General features: G+C 60.9%; 1 protein-coding gene across 8 annotated transcripts; it reads right to left on the minus strand.

Annotated features, from left to right (window-relative positions):
* Positions 1-204: 204 nt before the first annotated feature.
* On the minus strand, positions 205-12,045 carry LOC135579719 (uncharacterized). Of its 8 annotated transcripts, none has more exons than XM_065066555.1 (16): positions 12,029-12,045; positions 5,827-8,211; positions 5,400-5,642; positions 4,074-4,695; positions 3,843-3,937; positions 3,623-3,714; positions 3,351-3,489; positions 2,995-3,186; positions 2,626-2,757; positions 2,346-2,423; positions 1,897-2,061; positions 1,622-1,743; positions 1,241-1,306; positions 992-1,130; positions 703-841; positions 205-418 (listed from the first exon to the last, which is right to left on the minus strand). In XM_065066555.1, the coding sequence occupies exons 2-16, from the start codon at positions 6,199-6,201 to the stop codon at positions 294-296; spliced, it is 2,724 nt and encodes a 907-aa protein (XP_064922627.1). In that variant the 5' UTR covers positions 6,202-8,211; positions 12,029-12,045; the 3' UTR covers positions 205-293. The 8 variants fall into 8 exon arrangements, with proteins under 8 accessions (XP_064922627.1, XP_064922626.1, XP_064922624.1 ...); XM_065066554.1 differs by lacking the exon at positions 12,029-12,045 and adding an exon at positions 11,972-11,988; XM_065066552.1 differs by lacking the exon at positions 12,029-12,045 and adding an exon at positions 11,972-11,988 and having other exon boundaries at positions 5,827-8,963.
* Positions 12,046-13,028: the final 983 nt, after the last annotated feature.

Raw genomic sequence — 13,028 nt, forward strand, 5'->3', positions numbered from 1 at the left:
GGGCAGGATGGGCCTCTGCTGGCTCTGCCCTGGTGCCCACTGGTTTGCTCCCCGTGCTCCTTCTGGGGGGGCCTGGATACCAACTGGATCCACCTGGGCACCCCCAAAGCGCCTTTTTAGCACTTATTTTTCTCCTGAAAAAGCAAACACAGCGGGGCTTTCTGCCATCCTGCCCCAGGGACTCCTCTCAGACCACACCGGTGCTTGGTTTCCCATCGCCATTTATTGCAGCCGCTGCCTGCTCAGTGCCCGGGGCGGTGGGACCGGGGCCGGGACCCCGTCCTGCCCGGCTGTCAGGGGGTTGGTTCACGGCGGGGGGGCGGGATGGGCGGCAGCAGCTGCGGTGCCAGGGTGAAGCGTCTGGGAGACGAGACTGGTAGGTGCTGCAGCACGGCTGATCTCAGCGAGGAGCGGGTGCCTGGGGGCGAGGGGCAGGGTCAGCCACAGACACCCACCAACAGGGTCCTGCCCCCACCCTGAAGCACACAGGCTCTTGTCCCACACTGCCCAGCACCACCCCCCATGTCCCCCCAGCTCCCTCCAGCTCCACCACGAGGACCGGCTGCCCCAGCAGCCAGTGCTGCCCCCACAGCCCAGCCCAGACCCCAGACCCCCCTCCCACCCCGCCCAGCTGTGGGCACAGACCCGTCCCCCCAGACAGCGGGGTGTCCTCTGCCCCCCGGTGCCCTGACAGGGCCATACTTGGCCGGTTCCTGGAGGTCGGGGTGTCTGGGGTGGCCCTTGGCATTGTGGGCAGCTGAGAGCCCCCCATCATGGAGAGCTGCTCGTCCTGCTGGTTCCCATCAGTGCCGTCCTGGCCCGACAGCTGCATCGCGTCCTTCTGGGAAGGGGAGAGCGTGTGACCCAAACACGGGGCCCCGTTCCGCATCCCCCAGCAACCCTCCCCCAGCCAGCTCTCCCCGGGGAAACTGAGGCACGGATGGATCCCCCCACAGGCTCAGATCCCCCTCCCCACCTCTGTCATCCCTACCTTGTTGGGGCTGCGGGCACTGGGTTTGGATGGCCGTGGGGTGCTGGGCGGTTGGGGCTGGAAACGCGGGGGCGTGACGGTGTGTTGGCCTCCGCAGCTCCGCGGAACAGTGGGGTATCTACACTCGCCCGTCCGCTCCCTGTGGGACAGGACATGGGGGTGCTCAGTGCCCGGCAGGTGGCACCCCGTGTGTCACTCGACGCCAGGAGGGGTCGGGGGGTGCTCCATGTTCAGGGGGCAGTTACTCACGGTCCAGGTGCCAGCATGTTGAGGGGCCGGTCGCAGGACAGGCAATGGAAACCGGGCAGCAGCTGCCTGGAGGGGGGAGAAAAGGGCTGGGGAGCTCCTGGGGGGCACAGCCCCACCTGCACACCTGCCACAAAACGCCTCTGCACCCACCCCCCAAGACTGGTTCAGGAGGGCTCCTCCCGCACGTGCCCCCTCATTGTGCCGCCTCTATCGCTGCGAAGCTGCAGCTGGCAGGAGCACAAGGCACAGCCACTTGCTCAGCATCCCCAGGGGCGCTGCCCACGTGGCTCCCACGCCAGGTACCACACCGGCACGAGCCGGGACAGCCAGCAGGAACAGGGCCAGCACTGCCAAAGCCACCACTGTCCCCATCGCACTCACTTCCTAATCCCAGCGGCATCGTCACGCTCTGCCTGCAGCGCCTTCTCCTGGAGCTGCCCGCTGAGGCTCTTCCACCGCTCCTCCTGCTGCTGCCGGAACGCCCCCAGCTCCCGGCGGTCCAGCTGTGGACGGGTGACACCCTCAGCCAGCTACCCCAGGATGGGACATGGCGGTCCCCTGGGGCACAGCCGGGAGGGGGGACCCTCGCAAGAATGCTGCCTTAGGCTGCCAGGCCCCCAAGGTGCCAGTTCTGCGTGGAGGGGACGAGCCCTCACCTTGCAGTCCATCTGTCTCTGCAGCTCTCGCTGGAACTGGTGCCAGCCCTTCTCCTGGCCCGTCACCTGGCTCGTCACCTCCTCCATCATCTTGGTCAGCCGCTCCTCGCACGCCTCAAGCTGGCTGCGACTGACTTTGTCAGCCAGGGCGGCTTTGTCTGCTTTCTAGCAACGGGGAAAGGCAGGAGAGCGGTGGGGACAGGATGCAGGGACAACGGGAGAGGGAGAAGTGGCTACGTGGTCCTGTTCACCCCATCACCCCCGTGGCGTTGGTCCCACCAGCCGAAGGGACTCGGGGCCACAGAGGGACCTGGCAAGGGACCCGCAGCCGGGCTGGAAATCCTCCCTCCCCCTGGCTGGTTCTGCCAGCCAGCACCCAAGGGACAAGGGGTGTTTGTCACCCTGCCTGGGACACCCTTGGCTGGCACCAGGGCCCCTCGAGCCCGTACCTCATCGATTCCCAGCACCAGCAGCTCCTCCTTGTCTGCTTGCTTCTTCTCCAGCCTCCCCAGGGCCTGGGACAGAGCCTTCCAAGGCAGACAGCAGCCCGTGATGCCACGGCAGGGTCGGAGCTGCCCCCCGGCCAGCCGAGCACCCCCTGCCTCCCCACCCCATCAGAAACCTCCAGGAAAGGCATTGGGAAGCTGTGCAGGGCTGCGAGCAGGGTGGCAGGGGGACAGACCCCTTGGGGTCCCAGCCTGGGCTCTCCTGCGGGTTACAGCCACCCACCTTGATGTCATTCTGCTTCTGCTGACGATCCTGCTGGAGGTTTGCAAGGGCCGAGCTCAACTTCTCATAGTCCTTTTGTAGCTGCATGATGCTGGCCTGGAGGCACTTGAGTTGCTCGTCCTGCTGCAGGGACTAAGAGGACAAGGCGGTGCTGAGCAAGGGGGTGGCTGCCCCTCGGGGACAGACCCAGGGTATTTTGGCTGGTGGCCACGGGCCCTCAGTGCAAGCAGGACATTTGCTCCAAGGCTTTAGTTCCCTTCCGTGCTGCTGACTCTCACAAGCCAATTAGGGGGGCAGCGAGGGGCTCCCCCATGTTGAAATGTCTGAGGGGTCCTGGCAGCTCAAGCCCCCTACACCACATCTCCTTACCTGTCTCCTCCACTTCGGATGACTCTCCACCTTGCTGCCCGCCTTCTGGACCAGGGACTCCACCTGCTCCTCGAGCTTCTCGCAGCGCTGGAGGAGTTTCCCCAGCAGCACCCTGGTGTCCGGGCTGCAGACGTGGCACCCTGCGTGTTCGTGTCCCCCGCTCTGCGCCGTCGTCCTCGGCTCGTCCACCTGCTGGCAGGGGAGGAGGAATCAGCTCTGAGCCGGGCTGGATGCCACCCACAAGCCCAGGTGCCGTGGAGGCTCCATGGCCCCATCCAGCCAGGGGACGTGGCCGGGACCCCGCCAGGACCCCCCCCGAGCCAGCGGGGGCTGGGAGCGCTGCCCCCGGGCCTCACCTCTGCCTGCAGCTGCTGTGCTGCCTCCATCACCAACTTATTCACGTACTTGGCCGCAAACTGCTCCAGCTCGGCCTGGGTTGGCTCCTGCTGCTTCCCCAGCTCCTTGCGCTCTGCCTTGACCTTCTGTCCCTTGGGCCTGGACAGCGAGACAGGGGCAGGGGCAGGCTTAGCCTTCGTGGGGGTGTCCCTCGGCCCCCAAACTGGGATGTTCCCAGACCCCAGGCTCCCTCACAGCCCTGCAGGTAGGAAACCCTCTCCCATCCTTTTACCGTGGCTGTTGGGTCATCTGGCCACTGCCGTCTGCTTTCCTACCGGCTCCAGACCCCCTCGTCTTTCTGGGAGTATCCTCCACCTTGCTGATCTGGGAACGGCAGTGGTGGGGGTGAGGGCACAGCCCCCTGTGTCATTCTGGCACGGGGAGCCTTCAGCTGCCCCCTCCCTGCCCAAACTGCTGTCCCCACAGCCCCTCGGGGACTGCTGCCGGCTCACCTTCTCCTTCTCCCCGTGGAGGGCCCTGGCCATGTCCTGCAGGAAGGACACCTGGCACCTGAGGTCGGCCAGGATGCTGGTGATGCTCTGCCGGCCTAGAGGGACATGGTGCAAGGGGATGTGCTGTCGGTGAGGGGGTCTCACCCGTGGGGCCAGGCTCTGAGCATGACGAGCCCCTGACCCAGGGTGTCCCCACACCAAACAACCCCGCCAGCCCCCCCGTGCTCTCACCTCCCTTTGGGAAGAGCCGGCGCACGTCCTCAAGATCTGTGCTTTCTGCTTTTGTAGATTTAAGCTGCTCCACCTGTTCCTTCAGACCAGCGCAGAGCTGGCCGAGCTGCCCAACCTGTGACAGCACCTCCCGCATCTCCGACTCGTAGCTTGAGGTGCTGGTGGAGCCCCAGGGCTTGGCCGGCTCTTGGGCATCCCCTGGGATGGTGGCTTTGGAGCTGGAGGACCCAGGCTGCACCCCAGGGGTGGTGGTGTGGGTCCCAGGGGATCCTGCCTGCATCCCCGCAGTGCTGGCCTGGGCATCAGGGGCCCCTGGTTGTGTCCCCAGGGAGGTGCTGGCCTGGGTGCCCGGGGATCCTGGCTGCATCCCCGGGGTGGTGGCGCTGGCACCAATAGACCTCTTGTGAATGGAGGGAGCGCCTGACAACTTCACAGGGGTCGCTGGTTGCCCCTGTATCCCTGCTTGCATCCCCGGGGAGCCAGACCCTGCAGTCCCCTTGCTGGTCTCCATCCCAGGCTGTGTCCCACGTCCCTTTGGCTCCAGTGCTGAGCTCCTCCTGGCCTGGCTGTCCATGGCCACCTGGGTGGGCTCAGCGGGGGCAGACTGGCCCCCACCACCCTCCTGGGAAGAAGAGGCAAAAGGCAGCAGGTTTACTGGCAGCTGGGCAGCCTAGAGGACAGACCCCAGAACCCCCCGCCATGTCCCCAGTCCCCGTCCCCAAACCACCATCTTGCATGGCCAGACTCGTGTTGAAAACGAGAGCCCAAATGCAAAGTGATCACGGGGTCAGCCCGGCCATGGAACCAGAGGGATGGGATCCCCAGGGATGGAACCCCCAGTATCACTGCCCAGCACCCCAGCCCACAGGCTGTGCCCCGAGGCAGGAGGGCTGGTGTCCCCGAGGGAGCGGGGGACGCAGCCGCCTCCTGTCCCTGCGCAGCCCGGCAGCGTCCCGGGGCTTCCCCTGGAGCTGGGCGAGGAGAGGGACACCCGCTCAGATGTGGGAGCGGGATTTAAAGAGTATCCCCGAGTGAACTGGGGCACGAGGCAGAGGGACACTGGGCAGGGCTGTGCCTGGGGACCGCGGCTGAATTGCATGGGCAGAACTTTATCTCCCCTCCTGCCCCTCCCACGGTTCTGTTTTGAGGGCTCTCTAGTTCAAAAGTGCCTTAGCAACTCCTGGGACACCCTTCCCATCTTCCCTCCTGCTGCCCTTCACGCTGGTGACACCGATGGCCGTGGGGCAGGGGCACAGTGTGACAGGGCAGCAGGAGCGGGGAGGGACGAGGGCCCAGCTCCCTCCCGGGGCACCAGGGGATGCTCACCAGGCCAAGCGTCTCCTGGATCTCCTGGATGTCCTCCGCCAGGCCGGAATGCGCCTCCTGCAGGGCATGCATGTCCTCTGCCAGGCCGACATGTGCCTCCTTCACCTCCTGGATGTCCTGTTCCAGGCCAGAATGCGCCTCCTGCATGGCCTCCTTCATCTCCCGCACGTCCTGTTCCAGGCTGGACTGCGCCTCCTTAAACTTGCTGATCTCCTCCCACAGGTCCTGGAGCGAAGCCCTTTTCTGGGAGAGCGGGTGGGGGGTGAGCCCAGGGGAGGGTCCCTGGGGACCTGGGCCCCGCTGTGCTCTGCTGCGGGAGCTCGGGCTTAACCCAGCCCTTGGGCTGAGGGCGGCACGACGGCAGCGCGGAGCCCGGAGGAGGGGGCGTCTCGTGGGGGAGCACCCAGGGACCAGCAAGAGCATCTACCTTGGGGACATCTCTCTTCTCCTCTTCCGTTGTTTTTGGCATGGCCTCCTTGGCCACGGAGGAGACCTTGGAGTTGCTCCCGGTCCCCTCCAGCGTGTCCTTCTCATCCAGCTGCTGCTTTGGTTTCCAGAGGTGCTGCCCTGTGCCCAGGGCTCCATCCTCCTCCTTCTCCTGGCCAGGCTGGGCCTTGCTGTCCTGATCCTTTGCCAGGCCGGGGGTCGGGCTCTGCTCTGGCTCCAGGACAGACAGCTCCTGCTGGCCCAGCTGCCCGATGATGGCCTCAAGCAATTTGTGCAGTGCCACCAAGTCGACAACCCCCAAATGGGGTGTCCCCATGGCGGCGTTCAGCATCTCCAGCAGTCCACGTGTGGCCATCGCTGCTGCTCTGCCCGAAAACACTGAACTGGATGTGGGAAGACGGGAGCTCTTCTGTCCGGAGATGATGTTGGAGGGATGGGCAGCCAGCAGCCTTTCTCCTCCTCCTTCTTGCCACAGAAAGTGATCCAGTCACCAAACAGATCCAAGTGCCAAAAGCAATCCGAGTGATGAAAGTGATCCAGTCGCCAAACAGATCCAAGTTCCGAAAGTGATAAAACCACCAACAGCAGTTCAACCACCAGAAGTGGTTCAACCACCAGTAGCGATCCTACCACCAAAAGTGGTGCAACCACCAATAGCGATCCCACCACGAAAGCAATCCAACTGCCAAAATGAGTCCACCACCACAGTGATCCCACCACGGCAAGTGATCCCACCACGGCCAGTGACCAAATGGGCGAGGGGCACAGGTGACAGGGGACAATATAGTGTCTCTGTTGCCTGGCAACAGCCGCCCCAGGAGCCAGCGGGCGCCGCCCTGGTCCTTTGTGATGAAGTCACCCACGGGATGGGAGATGCTGAGGCTCCCTCCTGCCTTTCCCACTTTACCACCTACAATGCAGCTGGTGACACCTCAAATGTTGTGGCAGGTCACTGCAGCCCGTGCCCAGATTCAAAGTACAATCAGACAGGTCATGGGGAATGAAATCTCATTTCACTCAATTAAATACCCTCAGTTTTAATTGCAGAAAGAATGGCTTTATCCGTGTTGTGCACTAAATGAAACTCTCCCGACGTCTCACCCTTTCCTTTCCCCATGGCACAGCTGGCCTCGGAGGCGATTCCCCTTGGTGGCAGATGGGCAGCGACTGGCTCACGAGTGCACCAGCACTGGGAACCTGGGCTGAAAACAAGGTCAAAGTGCCTGGTTTAGGACGCCTTTCCCTGCGGTTCATCACGCAGAAGGGTGTCTTTTGAGAGGGAGCTGTTCTGAAGGGATTTCTTCTGCCTCTCTTGACCGTTGGCACGAGCCAGCGGCTGCTGACCAGGAAATGTGCTCATCGCTTGCTCCCTCAAGAACACTGCTCTGGCCTTTGCAGCTGGAACGACATAAACCAGAGGATGTTTCCTGTCACCTCTGCAAGAAGGTGGTTCAAATGCAAAGGCTGATCTTGCCTGTAAGCAGCACAAACTGCTCTAGAGACAGCTCTTTGCTGGGGATGGAGCTGCGAGAGAGGTTCTCCAGCTGGCACGGCTGCCTCCCTTTTGAAACACGGGCAATCTTGTGCTGGGAGTCCCGTCCCTCAGCCTCATGGCTCTGACATCTCCTCTGATGCTTCAGAAACGCTGCTGCTAGCTACACAGCCATTGCAAGATCCTTTTGCACTGCAAACTGAAGCTGCTCCATAGCTGAAAGGGAGACCCCAACACAGAAAGCAGGGCTGCCATGATTCCTCTGAGAGTGAACCCCACATCCCAAAGAAAGCCGGTCCTTAGAGATGGCCAAGTTTGGAGCAGCGCTGTCACACGTGAGCTGCGAGTCACACAAGGAAGAGTTCCAGGGGACGGAGCGTGTCCCCAGATGGTTTTTGCCAGCGCTGACTGAGGAAGAGGCGTCCTGTCCAGGGACCTCTGCACAGACATCTCCAGGCAGAGCAAGACACCGGGGGGCAACAGCCCCTCTCAAACCCCAGTTTTGCACCCCAAGTGGCCGCACGGCAATGGGCAAGCGTTCATCCCGGGCCAGAGATGCTGGCTCCAGAAGTCATGGCTTGCTCCTGGGAGGGTCTTCTTGTGTCAGAACCTCCTGTGTTTCGCCACGCATTTTTCACTGTCAATGACTTTCATTTCTTTTCCCTCTACGCTCTCCTCCGGTTTTGCCGTGGAGAGCAGATGCCAACAGTCTATTCCAGCCTTATGGGATCTTGCAGACTTCTCCTTTGCTGTCTGTGGTGCTGGTGATTGCCTTCTGCTGCCCCTGGTTCATGTTGAAGATTAATTCCTGGCAGACGCGGTTGGTGCTGCTGAGCAACACTCTTGGCTTTGTGCTAGTGCTCAGTAGGACACCTACAAGGAAGCAGGTGTCAAAAACCTCTCGGTTCTTGTGTTGAATGGTGTTGTGAGGAATCATTTAACTTCTCATTTTCATCGTGAGCTCCTGGGGTTTTTGGCAAGACTGGCCTCAAAAAGGGCCGGGTCTGTCCGGGGGGGAGGTGGGGAGGGCACTAAATTCAGCTCAGTGCTCAGAAAGCAGGGGCCGTGCCGGGAACCGCGAGGGGCCCGGCCAGCGCCTCGTGTCCCGGGGGCCCTGCCTGACTTTCTGTGTCCTAATGGGGTGCGAAGTGGAGCAGGGGACAGGGAGCCGGGTGAAGAGGGTCCTGAGGGACCCCAAAACTCTCCCCACCCATCGTGCTGGTCCTCATTGCATCACCTCATCCCTGCCCGGGGCAGCTGGCATCAGAGCAGTGTCCCCTCCCCAAACCCGCTGCACCCCAGCGCTCTAAGCACCCTGGATGGTCCAAACTGTTCTTCGCAGCCCGAGCTGGCCCTGCCTGGGCTGGAGATCCTCCCCAGGCAGCCCCCACGTTCTGGGGGTGCCACCCAGACCCTGCAGCGCTGGGTACCCCAATACCCACCAGAGCTCGGCTTCGAGCATCCCCTGGTGCGGGATGCAGCCAGATCTTCAGTGATGGGGAGTTGGCAGGTTGGGACTCCAAAAACCATCCATGGCCGATCTGACACCCCCGCAGATGTGCACCCCCAGCAACACACCGGCCACGCCGCCCAACTTCCCCGACGCTCTGGCCACGTTCTCCAAGCTGCGAACCCCCGAGAGCCACAGAGCAGCATCAGCCCCATCACCTCCATGGCCTGTGCCCCCGGGAGCTTCAGTCCCTACTGCGCTTCCTCACCCACAACCCCCAGCCCGCCTGGCTGCCCCCTCCTCACCCACCGCCCACGGCCTCCACCACCCCCTGCCCCCCAGAAAGCCACGGCCACCATGGACAGCCAGAGACCAGACTGGGTTGGCGGAGGTGGGGGGGTCAGGGGGGTCCCGGGCCAGGGTGTTGGGAGCGGGGGCTCCCCTGAGAATCGCACTGGAACAATTTTCTAGGTATTATTTCTAGGGTGGGGGGCACACACTGCTGGGGAGGGCACTGGCCCTTGAGAGCCTCTAGATGGTCTTTTCTCCCCTCATTTTTTAAAAATATATATTTAATATATATAAATCTAGAGAGAAGGAGCAGCAGCACAGGGGTGGGTGCTGGGTGGGGGGGGTTTCTTAACGCCCCCTCCCACCAGCATCGCTGCAGCGTGGCGGGAGAGCGAAGGGGACGCAAATAACGAAGAAATCAATGGCCAGAGGCAGCTGTCGGCACCCAGGTCATGGCTATGGGGGCACCCTGGATTGGGGGCACACAGCCGCTGGGCCCCCTGCCTCTGCATGTCCCAGACCCCTGATGAAGCCCCCAAAGCAATCCCCTCCTCCGGCTCCCATTACCCTTTGTCCTATCATTGTTTGCCCCCGAGAAGAGCCTGGCTCCATCCTCATGGCACTCACCCTTTATATATTTATAAACATTAATGAGGTCCCCCCTTAGTCTCCTCTTCTCCAAACTAAAGAGACCCAGCTCCCTCAGCCTTTCTTCATAAGGGAGGTGCTCCACTCCCTTAATCATCTTTGTTGCCCTACGCTGGACCCTCTCCAGCAGTTCCCTGTCCTTCTGGAACTGAGGGGCCACAACTGGACACAATATTCCAGATGTGGTCTCACCAGGGCGGAGCAGAGGGGAAGGAGAACCTCTCTCGATCTACTAGCCACCCCCCTTCTAATACACCCCAGGTACCATTGGCCTTCCTGGCCACAAGGGCCAGTGCTGGCTCATGGTCACCCTGCTGTCCACCAGGACCCCCAGGTCCCTTTCCCCTCCACTGCTCTCTAATATGTAATTTCCCAACCTATACTGGAACCTGGGGTTGTTCCTGCCCAGGTGCAGGACTCTACACTTACCCTTGTCAAATTTCATCAGGTTATTCCCCGCCCAACTCTCCAGCCTGTCCAGGTCCCGCTGGATGGCAGCACAGCCTTCTGGCGTGTCAGCCACCCCTCCCAGCTTGGTGTCATCAGCAAACTTGCCGATAGCGCACTCTATTCCCTCGTCCAAATCGTTAATGAATATACTGAATAACATTGGCCCCAGCGCTGACCCCTGAGGCACTGCACTGGATACTGGCCTCCAGCTGGACTCCGCACCATTGACTACCGCTCTCTGGCTTCTCTCCTTAAGCCAGTTTGCAACCCACCTCACTGCTCTATTGTCTAGACGAAGCTGTTCCATTACTTTCCCAGGGACAGAGCTGAGGCTGACCGGTCTCTAATTACCCGGGTCCTCCTTCTTGCCCTTTTTGAAGACTGCAGTGACATTTGCTTTCCTCCAATCCTCGGGCACCTCCCCCGTTTCCCAAGACTTGGCAAAGATGACGGAGAGCGGTCCAGCAGTGACTTCAGCCGGCTCCCTCAGCACCCGCGGGTGCATCCCATCCGGACCCGTGGATTTATGGATGTCCAGACTATTTAATTGCTCCCTAACCCAGTCCTCATCGACTAAAGCAAACTCCTCCACTGACCTGGCTTCATCCGGGGTCTCAGGGGTACAGGGCTCCCCAGGACGGCCTCCGGCAGAGTAGACAGAGACAAAGAAGGCATTCAGGAATTCTGCCTCCTCTGTATCTTCTGCCACCAGGGCACCCACCCCGTTCATCAGTGGGCCTACATTGCCTCTGGTGTTAGTTTTATCTGCTATGTATTTGAAAAAGCTCTTTTTGCTGTCCTTGACCCCTCTCGCCAGCTGTAATTCTAGGGGGCCTTGGCTATCCTAGCTGCCTTCCTGCATCCTCTAACAGCAGCCTTATATTCCTCCCAAGTGGCCAGCCCCTGCCTCCATGACCTGCAAACTCTCCTCTTCTGCTTGAGCATACCCAACAGGTCCCTGTTCAACCACGCAGGCCTCCTGGCTCCCTTCCTTGACTCCCTTCGTGTGGGGATGCTCTGATCCTGAGCGTGGAAGAAGCAATCTCTGAATGCAACCCAGCTATCTTGGGCCCCTTTTCCTTCAAGCAGTCTTGCCCGTGGGATTTCCCCCAGCAATTGCTTGAAAAGGCCAAAGTTAGCCCTGCTAAAGTCCAGGGTTGCAATTCTACTTGCTGTTCTGTTCCTGCCACCCAAGATGCTGAACTCCACCTTCTCGTGGTCACTGCAGCCCAGGCAGCCCTCAACCTTTCCTGCTTCGACCAGACCCTCCTTGCTAGCAAGGATGAGATCCAGCAGTGCACCTCTCCCAGTCGGCTCCTCCACCACCTGCATGAGGCAGTTCTCACCGATGCACGGCAGGAACCTCCTGGACTGTGGCTGGCTGGCTGAACGGTCCTTCCAGCGAACACCAGGGAACTTAAAATCCCCCACAACAACCAGGGCCTGTGACCGTGAGGCCGCTCTCAGCTGCCCATAGAAGGCCTCATCAACTTCCTCAGCCTGATCTGGTGGCCTGTAACAGACGCCCACAGCAGTGTCACCCCTGCCAGCCTGCCCCTTGATCCTGACCCATACACTCTCAACTCGCTCCTCATCCGCTCCTGGGCAGAATTTAGTACACTGTAGCTGCTCTCTCACATAGAGAGCAACTCCACCACCACGCCTGGCTGGCCTGTCTTTACTTCATTTGATGAGGTTAGTTGTAATCGTTTAGTTTCTCGCTGACAACACGTCTCTTAATTATTAGTTAAATACAAACTAAGCTCTCAGCTCCTAAACAATGTGTTACTTAACCTTCCGTCTCCCTCTTGTCGTGCAGAAGGAGCTAAAAGGTGAAAACCGTCCCCTCACCGCGCAGGCGGTCAGAAAGCATTTCCCTCACGTCAACCGGTTCCTGAGGGCCGCATCTTGTAGAACTTCACCGCAGCGTACGCTGACTCGGCAGCTTCTCTTCAAAAGCGGGAAGAGAAAACAGGGACAGGCACCTGAAAAAACAAGGCAGAGAACAGAGCAGCTGGGAACACCGTGTCATTCGCACGTGCACGTCCCACAAGCCCCCGAACGTGGGGGGGCTCCCCGAGGAAAACAAAGCGGGGGCAGCGCCCCAAACAGCCGCAGCCCCGGCCCGCAGGCCGGCAGCCGCCCCCCGGCACGGCAACGCTTCCGGCCGACCCGAGAAGGGAGCCGTTCGTGCCGGCCGGTATCGACACCCCCCTTTTCCAGGCAGCTCGGAGAACTCCCTTTGCCAGCGTTGTCCTGGTACGTTTCCCTCGTCCGGCTGCTCTTGTCTGTACCCCGCGTGCACCATCAAGATGGTTTTCTAGGCACGTTTCCCATTGCCTCGTTCGCACAGAGCTTCTAAATTCGCTCTTACCTGTTCGTCCGATCTCGACAGAGCGCATCAGCTCCTCGCGCCGCGAGGCGCCGCTGCTCTCCCGTCGCCGGTGACGGCTCCTTTGGACCCTAATTCTGATCGGGCTATTAATCTCCTATTAATTGCTTATCCTCTTTGTTACAGTTCCCTGACGTTGGCTGGAGGACACGGCCACCTGGGCTCAGAGACGCGGCTTCCGTACCGGTCTCTGTCCTCTCGGTGGCTGGTTTTACAGCGGCGCCTGCCAATTTATGGCCAGTTTTCTGATCAGCGTTTCCCTTCTGAGGCCCGTTGCAACGCGTGACGGCAACTCTCCTAGCAACAGCACAGCTTCCAGCAACCGGAGCATCACGTTTAATCTGCCTCCCTTGTGCCGTTAATACACTTTATTCTTTTCAAACGGCTTCAAGGGCCCGCACCCTTCAAGAAACCTGCTTAGAATCAGTGCAGCCACTAATCTTCTTCTCTTTGCGTAAC

Source organism: Columba livia, chromosome 6, assembly GCF_036013475.1.
Source record: "Columba livia isolate bColLiv1 breed racing homer chromosome 6, bColLiv1.pat.W.v2, whole genome shotgun sequence".
Lineage (NCBI taxonomy): Eukaryota > Metazoa > Chordata > Aves > Columbiformes > Columbidae > Columba > Columba livia.